The sequence below is a fragment of the Poecilia formosa genome, unplaced genomic scaffold (genome assembly GCF_000485575.1).
Source record: "Poecilia formosa unplaced genomic scaffold, Poecilia_formosa-5.1.2 Scaffold172, whole genome shotgun sequence".
NCBI lineage: Eukaryota > Metazoa > Chordata > Actinopteri > Cyprinodontiformes > Poeciliidae > Poecilia > Poecilia formosa.
In genome coordinates this window covers 901,609-914,438 of record NW_006800111.1, presented here as the reverse complement: position 1 = coordinate 914,438, position 12,830 = coordinate 901,609, and the positions used below count along the sequence as shown (strand labels likewise).

Here is a 12,830-nt window from a genome sequence, read left to right as displayed (position 1 = left end):
CACATTTTCTAGATCTTTTGCAAACTGAATATTTGAAAATTGCACATTTCTATTCAGTCCCTTAACTCCACTCTACCAAAATAAAATCCTATGTGACCTTCAGAATTCATGAACAGAGCCCATTTATATTAACATCACTATTTTATACATCCAAGATACAAGAAGTCTCGGTTAAGGTTTGCCACAAAGCAAAATAGAGGACACAGCCAATATGTGAAGGAATAAAATCAGATAAAACCAAAATTGCACTGTTTTGCCTATTGGGGGCAAACTAGTACTGCACTTCACCTCAAACACACCAGTCATGAGGTAAAACATGGTGGCGGAAGCATTTTGCTGTGAGAAATTTTTATCTAGAATGCACAAATGATGGAAATTAATAGATGTCAAACAAATACACACAATCCTATCCCCCAACACCTATAAGATACATCCACACAGCTTAGACTCAGGGCTTTAAATTTGTAAATGATAAAATGTTGACATGTGTGATAAAATTATGTGGGTTGTATAAAACTCTGTTAACAGTTCTCGATAGCTAGAAATCTCCAAACTGACTAAAATAAGTCAGATTTTGTCACTAAGCTCCATCTGTGTTGCAAATATTTCAAAGGAATTATTTTTCAAAGGAAAACTATCAAACACAAACATGAAATGTTGTCTCTGTCAATACAGGGAAAGAGTATTTAAAACAAAAGGTGCAAAGTACATTTGTCTGGAGAGGGAGATTCCTTATTTATGAGCTGCATTGAAAATGTATAAACTAGTCCAAAAAGAACCTTAGAGCAAAATTATTTTTACTCTAATAATGTAAATACACATTAATCATTTTTATCTGAACTTAACATGTGTAGTTAATTTACCAGTCATATTATGTTGAACCTCATGTCATCAGTAAAACATGGAAGATGTTATAATGTGGGGAAAAGTATTCACACCCACCCACATGCTCTGAATTTCAGAATTCAAATCTGAAATTCTGAACCAAAAAAGTACATCAAGATAATTACTGCTCACATTGTGTCAAAGAAAACTTTAGGAAGTAAATGCGATTGGTACAATATGCTAAATAACAACTCTAAAAGTTGCTTGATCTTTCGTGGACGTTGAATTTAGCTCAAAGTTTATTGAGTTTCGTCACAGAAGAATTGTATACATTTTTGGCATGTTTTGGGAAAACCAACATTTAAAACTTAACTCTCTTATCACTGTTTGTTAGAATGAGCTGTTTGAAAAGGGATAAAATAATTCATTACTGAAACATCAAGTGAACTTTTTAAGTCAGAGATGTGTAATTTTTCCACATGATTGTATGTCAAGTTGAAATCATGTGCATGGCTTCACTTTTCCTATTTGTTCTATCAAGACCAATAATTTAATATGGTCCATTAGCAAAGTCCCGTGACAGAACAGTCAGAAGAGTGAAATCACAGGGGTCGGTGCTTCTCTCATCAGTGAATGATGTTTGACTGCAGTGAATGGAATGGCCCCAAAATCAACATTTTAAAAGAATAATATAATAATAAATATCTTTCCTAAAAATATATTTCAGTCACAGATGTCAAAACTAGGGAAGTGCAAACAACATGTGCGTGAACAGCTATAAAGTATTTTATAAATTATACACTTTTTAAATCTTAAAAAAGACTAGACTTTTTGTTTGTTTGCTTTACCTTTTTTTTGTACTGAGGGAATAGTTCAGTCTTTAAAATCAATACAGTCAGTGTGTGGTCAAAGTTAAAAACACTATAAGCACTCTGATGGACACATAAAGGACTAATGCTATCAATTCAAATTCAATAAAATATACATTTTGTGTATATAGTTGAGACCTTTGACAAATTTATGTAAAAAATGAGTAGGCAAATGAGCAACTTTGAAATGTTCAATATGGGCTTTCTGAAACAACCAACGACACAAACAGCTGCCTTTAACAGTCCCTAATAAGTCAATAAACGGGCCTAACAAAGAAAAGGTGAAGTACTTAAATAAATATAAATGTGACTCTAGCTTTTTCTCATGAGATTGATAGCACAAGTAAGTATAAGGACAAGAGCCCATCAGATAATGAGAGAAACTTGATTAGTCCCTCACGAGAATGAAGCTTAAAAGATCACGAGATGGAGGTGAAGTACCTGAATTAAGCTGTTATTGAAAGCCAAACGCTCTGAATAAGTTATGCAATCTGTCTTTAACTTCTACTCACTGTACCTTTTTCTCTTTATACCAAATGTACATTCTTGATTTGTTCTGCTTTTTTCTTTTTCTTTTTCTTAGGCTTTGGAACTTTGATAAACGTTGAACAATGGCCATCCTTTGCAGGAGTTACAAAATTATTTCAAGAGTGCATCAACGTCACACAGATCAGGTCATGGAAGAACACTGTATTTTGTATTTTCTCAGTTTCTGTCTGATGCAATTTTTGGGAGAAAAGAGACAAAAAGGAATGTGTAAGGAGAAGATCTAAGGTCTTCTCTGATTCTTTGAAAGTTACCGATATAATTCTTTGTGACATTTACAAAGAGCTCAACAAGAACCCCGAGCAAAATACATATTATCAGACATTTCCTTTAATGAGTTGCATGTGTATATTATTATTATTAACAGCAGTATTTCTACAAGTTCAAATCCTGGCGAACCAATACAATATCCTGACTGTGCTGTGTTAATGATTTGCCAGTGCATTTCTCTGGTGGTCCCAGTTAAAGTTCACTAACACATGTCCCATGGTATCCCACGCATGTGGAGATGCAGCATCTCATGATTTGTGTTGGACTTTGACTCAATAGATAGGTGAACTCTAACTAATAAGAGGCATGCCAGGAGGGACTGTCGCAATTTCCCATAATACCTGTTCATTTGTGTGTGTGTGTGTGTGTGTGTGTGTGTGTGTGTGTGTGTGTGTGTGTGTGTGTGTGTGTGCAGAGGTTAAACTTACTTTAAACAAACTCATTCATTATCTGTGTTTGGGATCAAAGGAACCAAAAGTGACAGAAATAGAAACGGTGACATGGTAAAAATAGACACTATTATACAACAAGGTATTTTTCTAAGACAGATGGTCAAGAATCATTTACCTAAAATGAACTGAATATATCTCAGTACCCATAAGGTGTATTTGCATTATTCTTGTACAGGGTTTTCCAGGGGCTTCTAGAAGTCTTAAAATTAAATGATCTCAATTTTATGAATTTTATGTCGTTACAAATATTGTATGTATTTATATTTTTATTTTGTACTATGATTATTTCCTGCTTACAGTTAAAACAACCCGACTTTTAATATTACAGTAAGAAAAAATAATAAAAGAAACAGTATGAAAAGTATGTGTAATACCTAAAGGATGTTATCTCCAAAAGATACTTTTAATCTGACTATTGAGCCGAATCGGAAAGAATATTTTAATTTATTAAATATGGAAATATAGAGTAGAAAAGCACCACTTTAATGAATGCCACTGTTGATTCACGTAGCCTGACTAATTGCTTCCCCCTAGTGGTTTTGCAGTGGGAAAAAAACGCTCTTAATAAATTAAGCGCTTCTCACGGAACCCATCTGGTGACAGAGAAAAGATAAAATAAAACTAAAATCCTGATATATTAACGGATAATGCTTAACGTTATCCTTGATGTTTAAGATTATTGCCAATGTTTATCAGATGTCAAATTTCATCTCCAGAAAAGTTTCCTTTTGCGTTAAACATTGGAGATAAAGTAAAACATTCCAGGTACAGTAAACATAGCAACAATGACAATTTCACCTTATATGACCTTAAACATCAAGGACAACATTGAGCATTGGAGATAAAACAAAAAAATTGGGGACAAAGTTAAACATCCTGGACAACTTTAAACATTGGAGATAACATTGGGGATGTTTAATGTTGTCTCTTTTTCTGTCATCTCAAAGGAATCTTCATGTCCAATCTCCACATTCAAAGACAAACTCCCAGGATTTTCTGGTTTTATTCATTTTTATTTTAACAGATTGTGAGAACATCCCTGTAAAGAAATCAAAATGGTCACATAATTCCCAGGAATGGAACGGAACCAGAATGGAAGGAGGGATGGAGGGAACCAGGATGGATGGATAGAGAGAACGAGGTTAGATGGATGGATGGATGGATGGATGGATGGATGGATGGAACCAGGTTGGATGGAGATCATCTGGGTCAGAAAGCAGCTTCTCATCAGGACGGTAGTTAAATCCTCATTTGCTTCTCTCAGATCTGAAGTTAATCAGCTATCCGTGTTTTTTTATCCTTTCAAACTGCCTCAAACTGGTTCCTGCACCGCACAGAGCTCTCCGGACCTCTCCCCAATGCATCAAACAGGAGATTTTGATTATAAAAATTGTCACACATTTCATATAATATCTTTAAACTCTCATAAAACAGACATAAGCAGTTTCCATACCAAAGCATCTATTACACTCAATATTTTCTTATTAGTTTTCTACTTCTTTGGATATAATGCAGTAATACATTTTTCAAATGACATACTGTTAAGTCTATGATCTATGTAAAAAAAACAAAACTACTGATTAATCTAATATTAATCAAATTGTGCTCATTATATCTAAGAAAAATGTTCTACTGATTAAGTTATATATACTGATTAAAACATGAGTCTAAATTTAACCTAAATTGAGGCCTACTCAAAATCATTATCAATCCAATATTTCAACATGCGTTAAAATCAAACATCATTAAAAACTAGCATAATTAAACAAATATTTTCAACACTTCTCATTTAATTTGATCAGATCAAGAATCCAGAGAAACCCCTACAAGTTTATAAAATACAGACTAATTATTAAACAAGGGGGACCAATAAGTTCTATACTTTTACCTTTTGGCCTTTCTTTTGGTTTGTTGTTTTGTTTGCATTTCCTTATAATTCATGTAAAGTGCCTCGAGCCTTGTTGGTGAAAATGTGTAAATAAAATTGCCTTACCTCGTAACTAAGTCGTGGCCGCGAGTAACAACTCTGACATTTCGTGGCCACAATTTTTCTTTTTCTTTCTTTTCTCTGATATCGCCAAACGGGCTCCCTACTTCTACATTGTTGACGTTAATAGATTTTTTTAGTTGCCTACATTATTGATAATTTCAAAGAAGAATAAAACAGGTATGTTTTACTCTTCGTTTATTGATACAATTTATGAAAGTAGCAATTTAAATAAATAAAAATAATATATAAAAAAAGCGGGATGATGCAACATTCTTATTGAACTTTGTTCGTTCATTTTTTGAGTTCCTTTGATACCCTGATTTGATAGACTGATTTACTGTATTCATCATTCCGACATCACAAATGACTGTGAAGGCAGCACGGGGTCACATGACCAGTGCACAGCTGAGGGATGCCGAGGCTTACCCGTTGCTAGCCAGCTAGCCCCGTTTTCTGGGTCTAGCTATTCTGGCAGAATCCGGTGGATTTTATTCTACATTTTCTAATCAAATTCAATCAAGTGGCCCGAACTGCCTGTCATGGGGAGGGTACACTGCATATGGTCGTCGTCTGTATCCTCTCGTAATGGCAGCTTTTGCTCAGGCTTCATAGTCATAAATCGTAGCTAGGGTTGTCCAGTTAGCTCAAGGCCAAGCGAAGAAAAGGCAGGCCGTCGGGTGAGTACACTTACAGTAAAGTCATATTTTCCACCTTAGTAGCATAATTGTTTTGTCAGCCACATAACATATTTGCTCTATTGTAAACAACTACCAAAACAAGGCATCAGGTTTTATCGTTTTTAAATACTTATATTCTTATCGGTTATTACACACCAATGCTACTGTCAGTTGAGCATAATTAACGATGGGTGTGTTATTTATTACGGCCAACCGCTTAATAGAAACTCAAAATGTAGATACTAATCGCTCTGATTTTTTTTCTCGCCTTTTAGTGTGATAAAGCTTAATAATTTTTTCTCTCTTAGTATGTCGGATTGAACTGAAGTAAAACCTTGCAGTCCTGGTTAGTATGTCATGAATTGTAGTCAAATGTTTACTTGTTCAATTCCTACAGCATTTTAAAAATGTAATTTTAACAACTAGGAGGTTATTGTAGATAAATTACAGGTTTACATGTTGTTTTTGACACGGCCACCCAGACCTCAGGAACTCGGTTGAAAAACAAACACTCCCACTACACTGTCAAACATTCCTTATGTGGGTGAAGGCATTAATAGATCTTAAAGCCAGATAGCCCACATTCACTCTCCTTCTGATTCTTGGACAGTTTTTGGGTGTTTTTTTGTGCGGGGGGGATTGGTTTTAATTTTATTCTAGCTTCTTTTTTTCTTTTTTTTTAACTCACATTTAAACGTATTTTTTTTAAATACACAAGGATTTCTATGATTTTTTTTCCTCATTGATCACCTTAAAGACTTTGCCCTAAAAGTAAAAAGAAAAAAATAAACAGGAATGCATGTTGGAGCCAATTTCCTGTTTGCTCAAACTGCATTAGATGTTAATTTTAAAAAATGCATGAGCAGTGGCTTTTTTGGATTTAACTAATACTGGTATTAGTTTGAAAGAAAATATTTCAATACAGTTTTTTTTTCCAAGGAACACACAAAATGAAGATATCCACAGGCTTATGGATTTCAGTTTTTTTTTAATTATAATATATATATTTTTTATCAGTAGCGGTTTTTCTTATTCTTTCCACAAGGTTTTCCCCCCCAGAAAACTTGTTAAGCTCTGCAGTTGGGCACTCAGAAGTCATTCATCTAGCGGCCCATCATGTTTTTGTGTTAAAAAAAATGTTTAAACTTGAGAGTAAATTTGAAAATATCACTTGATAATTATGTGTTATTGGAAGATTTAAAGATTAATATCTGAACACCAACTATAACGTTTTTTTGTTTGTTTGTTTGTTTGTTTGTTTGTTTTTAAAAAGCAAACATTTAAAAAAGACTCAAATAAATAAGCAATGCTAAGCCTGGTGGGGACACAAGTAAAGCCTGGTGGCCCGCCAGGCTTAGAATAGACTGGGGGAAACTCTGATTTTCAGACTTTTGATTATTAATTGATTCGTGTTTGTCTGTGGTCAGTGTGTAGCTATTTAAAGAGAAATCCTAGTGGATAAAGTTGTGCTTTATCCACTAGGATAAAGCACAACTTTTTGCTCTTTAGCTGTCAGTTTCTGAGAGCTGTATAAATAAATTTTTAATTATTAAGAAAAAAAAGCAGGTGCACATGAAAATAAATAAAATATTTTGAATCAAAATTGAATGACTGAGAGACAAACTATTTTTTTAGTAAAGTGCCTGGAGATAACGTGTTCTGAATTGGTGCTATATAGATAAACTGAACTGAATTGAAATCTTCTAGGGGTATGAGTAAGTTTGAGATGAACTGCTTCTGAAATTTAGATTCTGTGTAGATTAGAGAGAAATCACATTAAATTCAAACTTAATCACCTAATTCCTGTTTTCTACTTTTTTCAATATTGAAATTGTAAAATAATACCATCCTTGTAAAAATAATGTTTCCAATTCAAAACCTAAAACTGATGACACTGTAACTGAGAAGTGTGAGTAAAGAAGTGACTAAAAGGCACAAGAGTCTGTCTTTTTTTTTTACATAATCATGTGACATCTGCTTTTATGTTGCTAATATCCTGGGACTTTTCCCTGTAGGTGGATCAGAGAAGTTTGGGGGATTGAATCTTTCAAATCAAATCCAGTTCAGGATCAGTTCTTCAGTTGAAGCCAGCGCCGGCCTCTGCCAGTATTGTCGTCACTTTCGACCCCAGATGAGCCATGTCTTCGTCAGGGTGCTGCCAGCTCCCCGGATCCCTCTGCGATTATTCTGAGAACACTGAGCCCGATGCCTCTAAGCATTCAGAGGAGTCCGATTCTACTACACAGGCCCAGTACGTTGCCAAGGTTACAGCTAAAGATGGCCGCCCACTCTCCACTGTTGTCAAAGCTGTGAGCTTGCAGAGGTGAGTATAAAACTAGCATGTGGCTCCAGAGTGTATGCTGTAAATAAGTGGCTCACATTATTATGATTTTTTTATTTATTTATTTTTTTCCCCTTCCCCTCCGATGCAGTCGCGTGTCGGCGCTCAGCGATGTGGGGATGTGTCGGATCTGTCATGAGGGCGCCGGAGGGGAGACACTGCTCTCACCCTGCGACTGCACTGGTACTCTGGGAAAAGTGCACAAGAGCTGCCTGGAAAAGTGGCTGTCGTCCTCCAACACCAGCTACTGTGAACTTTGTCACACAGAGTTCACCATTGAGCGGAGACCACAACCACTGACACAGGTAGGAGGGGCTGAACTAACTGCGGCGATGGATGTGTTTGGTATCTTGTTTTGTATGTTTACTAGAAGTTGAGTCTCATTTGGTATTTAGCATTGCAGTACTTTGCCGTCTTCACGGTGAGAGCAGATATTTTCTAAAACGACCGGTTCACATCACACAGATGTATTCGGCAAAGCTCTTCCTTTAGATTTCTATTTTCTAAACTGATACCACCGCTAAGTTTGAATTGCACCAGTAAGCTCTTCATTTTGCTGTCCTTCAGTGGCTGAAGGACCCCGGCCCTCGGAGTGAGAAGCGCACACTGCTGTGTGACATGGCCTGTTTCCTTCTCATCACGCCCCTGGCGGCTATTTCCGGGTGGTTGTGTCTCAGGGGGGCCCAGGACCATCTGCAGCTGAAAAGCAGATTGGAGGCTGTTGGACTTATTGCCCTAACCATCGCCCTCTTCACCATCTACATCCTCTGGACACTGGTAACTACGGCTTTCGCTCGCCACTGTAATTTATATTCTCAGGTGAACCGTCTATCATTTTCAACTCATAGCCGTTTTCTTACTCTGTGGTGTTTAAGACAAAAAGAGAAATCTTTCGGAAATTTGCTCTTGATTTTAGCTCATATTTTATTAGCTTAGTTTTTTTTAAAAATCAAAACAAGTCTCTTATAAATGAGATCTTGTGATCCTGTATGAATAAAGGTCAAATGAATATATATATTAAAAAAAATACTGTTGCAAAAGTGGCTGGAGAGAGGGAAGTCTGGGCCTCCCTTTTTCAAATCTGAATAGATTCTTGAAGCTGGATCTTTTTTTTTTTTTTTTTTTTACTAGGATTTCTGCACCATCTCCCCCCCAACAAAGTATCAGCTAAGGACGGTAGAGCCAGACCCAGAGGAGTCGGGGATAAAACATAAAACTTATTTCAGTCAAAACCACCTTCGTGTCGTTTGTGTGTTCAGTACGAACGTCTTTAAATGCTTATCAGAGAATTACTGGGGGAGTGAAACGGGTGGGACAATAAGGACATCAGGACTTCTATTTAAAAAATATTATTAAAAATAATATTTTTAATAATATCTGAAGCTGCTGCCCCCCCTACCGGATGGATGGAGGAATGGAGGGATGGAGAGAGGGAGGGAGAGATGGATGGATGGATGGATGGATGGAGTTCCAAATTAAGTCGTCTGAATGACAATGTAAAACAAATTTCTAGATTTTGTCAACAGTACTTTGCAAAATGTTTCAAAACCTTTTTTTTTTTTTCATGTTATAGCAACAAGCTTAATTGTATTTTATTAAAAAGAAAATGATTAATTTCATTGATATGTTCTTTTTTCAAAAGTAAATTTAAAAAGTGAGGTATGCATTTGTATTTAACTCCCGTGTGGCTGTACTTTCTACAGCCACTTTGTGTTGCAATTAAGTCTTTTGGCGTCTGTCTCTAAGCGGGTTGCAGTACAAATTGAAATTTTTCACAATCTTCTTTGCAAAATGGCTCAAGCTCAGTCAGATTGGTTGGAAAACATCTCTACTTACACAGACCTTTAATTGTGTTTAGTTCTGAACTTTTACTAGGCCGTTTCTTTACCTTAATCGAAACCTTTCCATGGTAACGCGGTGGATGTTTAACTCCGTTTAGACGTTTTCCTCGGAGATAGCTTTTTATTTAGCTCCATTCATCTTCCCATCCATACTGACCAGTTTTCATGTCTTTGCTGAACAAAACCTTCCCCTCAGCATGATGCTGCCACCATCATGTCTGAGATCGGGGACGTTGTGTTCACGGTGTCACAGTGTTAGTTTTCTGCCACACGTAATGTTTTAAATACGGGCAAGGTTATTTGATTTTGCTCTCATCTGACCAGATCATATTCTTCCATGTGTTGGTTGTGTTACATATACGGCTTTTTGCAAAAGCTTTTAAAAATAACTTCTTCTTGTTGTATACCAACAGTGATTTTCTGCTTGCCACTCCTCCGAAAAGGGCCAGAGTTGTGTATTGCATGACTAATAGTTATTCTGTAAATAGATTTTCCAATTAGAGCTGTGGATTTCTGCAGTTTTTCTAAATTTATAAAGTGTTAAATTACACACGAATGAACTGAATTTACTAATTAATTGATTTCTTTAGGCAGCTGCTTTGTGTTGGTGTAAAGGGCTCTAAATGTATATGGATACAGTGCTGTAGATTTTTATTTAGAAATAAAATCCATTCACTTCCCAATTAGTATCTGCTTTATGTTGATATTTTACATAAAATCCCAACGGGTTACGTTGAAGTTTGTCCTGCAGAAGAGATTGTTCTCCAGTTTTTTTGAAGTGGGGAACTCATAAAACATGATGAGCGAAGAATAGCAGGACTTTATGTGCAGCTTCTTATCATTCAGAGCTTCCGAGAATCTACATGCCTGAACAGAAACGCATAGCTTGCTGAGATCAGAAGCCAAATTTCTCCTTCACATCTACTGAACCGGGTGTATAAAAAGCCACCGAGAGAAACTTTGGAAAGCGCACTTATGAATTCACTTTTAAAAATTAGCCTTCGTCTTTCTTTCTCTGCGTTGCATTCATCATGCTGTCTCTCGGACATCTTTTGTCAGGTTTGTTGACACGTCTTTTAATCTCCTTTCACTGTCTGTTGTGGACCAACCCCCTCTTCTTTGTCGCCCGACCTCTAGGTGTCGTTTCGGTATCACTGTCAGTTGTACTCGGAGTGGAGGAGGACCAATCAGAAAGTTCGCCTGCTCATGCCCGACATGAAGGGGGCGCACACCACCCAGCGTTCGGTGCCGACCAAGTCGACCAAGAAAATGACTGACGAGACCATCGTATGAGTGCCGGGGCGGCGGCGAGGGAAATAATGCAAATCAAGCTCACACAAGCACTCTAAAAACAAGATTAATCATAGTAATACTGAACTTTTGCACTTCATATGGACGATCCTGAAGGGAAAGGGATGCTTTCTCCTCATGATTCTTTGTTAAAGCACTTGATTAAAAAAAACAACAAACAAAAACAAAACTACGTTATTGGCTGCCCACAAAAAGTGGATTTGGGAGGAACTCATTTCAGAGGGGTGTTAGATTATTAAAAACTGTGTATTCACCAGAGCTGGGGACGTGAACGAACTGACACTCGGAGAATGAACTAACCAGCCTGACTTTTTATGTCAGTGGCAGAAACTTATAAAATACTAAGACACAAGCTAATGTAGCAGGATATAACTGATTCAGCATGCTACTACAGTATAATAAGAGACATATTCACTACCTATAATTCCCCTATTATGCCCCCTGCACAATGTATTTAGCTGGTTTTAAACCGTGGACGAACAGTAGTTCTGCAAATGGATAGGAACCTAAGAAGATTGACAAAGTCTAGCTGTGAATACTCCTTTTTTTTGTTTGTTTGTTTGTTTGTTTGACAAGTAGAGGGCGACTGTCGCCTCTATCACTGTCCCTGTCTATAATCTGAAGCTTTTAAGTTTCCAGGTACAGCTTTTACATTGCTTTCTCTAGAGGGAACGTTAAATCATGTTCCTCCTTGGTCAGTAAAGGGAGACGCGTTGCATCAGTCACACATGTCAAAGGGGGGCGGGGGGTTGTGGGGTGTGGGAGGGGGTGTTTTGCTGGGAATCGTAGTTCATAAAATGACACTAACTCGCTCTGAAAAAGTATTGAAGGCATGAAAAGTGTTTACATTCTAATTGGATGATGTCTCTTCTGTTGTCATAAAAGTGCATTAGGAAATAGCCTCACTCCATGTGTAAATGCATCACTCATGAGCTGAGCTGGATAGAAATGGTCTGTGGTAAAATGTCTTAAAAACCACAAGAAATTAAATTAAAAAAATAAAAATACAACAGCGACCGTGTTCAGATTGGTGAGATGGAAGGCACTGGGGAAACGATAGACATGCAATTTGAGAGCAGTCTGGGCCTCAGCAAAATGCAAAAGAGAAATGTGCTTTGAGATGTCAATCGATGTATACTAAAAGTATTTTTGTGTTACTGTAGTCTTCCTGCTTCATCCCCCTGGAAAGTTGGGTTATTGTGCAATAAAACATGAGGGACTCCTGGACATCGTGTGAACTGGGATTTGCTTACTTGTTTGCGTGAATTATTTTTTTTTTTATTGCAGCAGAAAAAAAAAAAAAAAAAAAAGCAATTTTGAAAATGTGAAGTCTAAGCACATTTATTCAGTGGGGGGAATCTCGTATTAGGGAATAATAGTGACATAATTTTTAGCAACCTAAAATTTTCTTTCTTTTAATTTTTTTTGTAGAACTGAAGCAGGGTGTCTGCATTATTAAAAATATCTTAAATTTATGCATCTGAAATCAAGGCCTTAAGATGTCTCGAATTCATAAAAGAAAAATAAATGCGTTAATCACAGGTCTCAAATTTTGCTGTGGCAGGTTTACGTAATCTTGTTTATTCTGTGTATTTTTTTTTTTTTGTATGGAACTTGTCTGTTATTGTTCCAGTCAGTGTTCTGTGACTTAAGGTGTTTGAAGCTACCGCTAACCAGCTGCTAATATACCTTTGCTAGCCCTTTTACT

The 12,830-nt window shown here is 36.6% G+C and overlaps 1 protein-coding gene across 3 annotated transcripts; it reads left to right on the top strand.

Moving 5' to 3' along the window:
• Nucleotides 1–5,289: 5,289 nt before the first annotated feature.
• LOC103147001 (E3 ubiquitin-protein ligase MARCH2-like) lies at nt 5,290–12,349 on the top strand. 3 transcript variants are annotated; one of them, XM_007565125.2, is made up of 5 exons: nt 5,290–5,629; nt 7,645–7,952; nt 8,062–8,275; nt 8,538–8,747; nt 10,949–12,349. In XM_007565125.2, exons 2-5 carry the CDS (start codon nt 7,768–7,770, stop codon nt 11,102–11,104), a joined length of 765 nt encoding a protein of 254 aa, XP_007565187.1. In that variant the 5' UTR covers nt 5,290–5,629; nt 7,645–7,767; the 3' UTR covers nt 11,105–12,349. The 3 variants fall into 3 exon arrangements, with proteins under 3 accessions (XP_007565187.1, XP_007565190.1, XP_016533515.1); XM_007565128.2 differs by having other exon boundaries at nt 5,293–5,629; nt 8,080–8,275; XM_016678029.1 differs by lacking the exon at nt 5,290–5,629 and adding an exon at nt 5,957–5,975.
• The last annotated feature ends 481 nt before the right edge of the window (nt 12,350–12,830 follow it).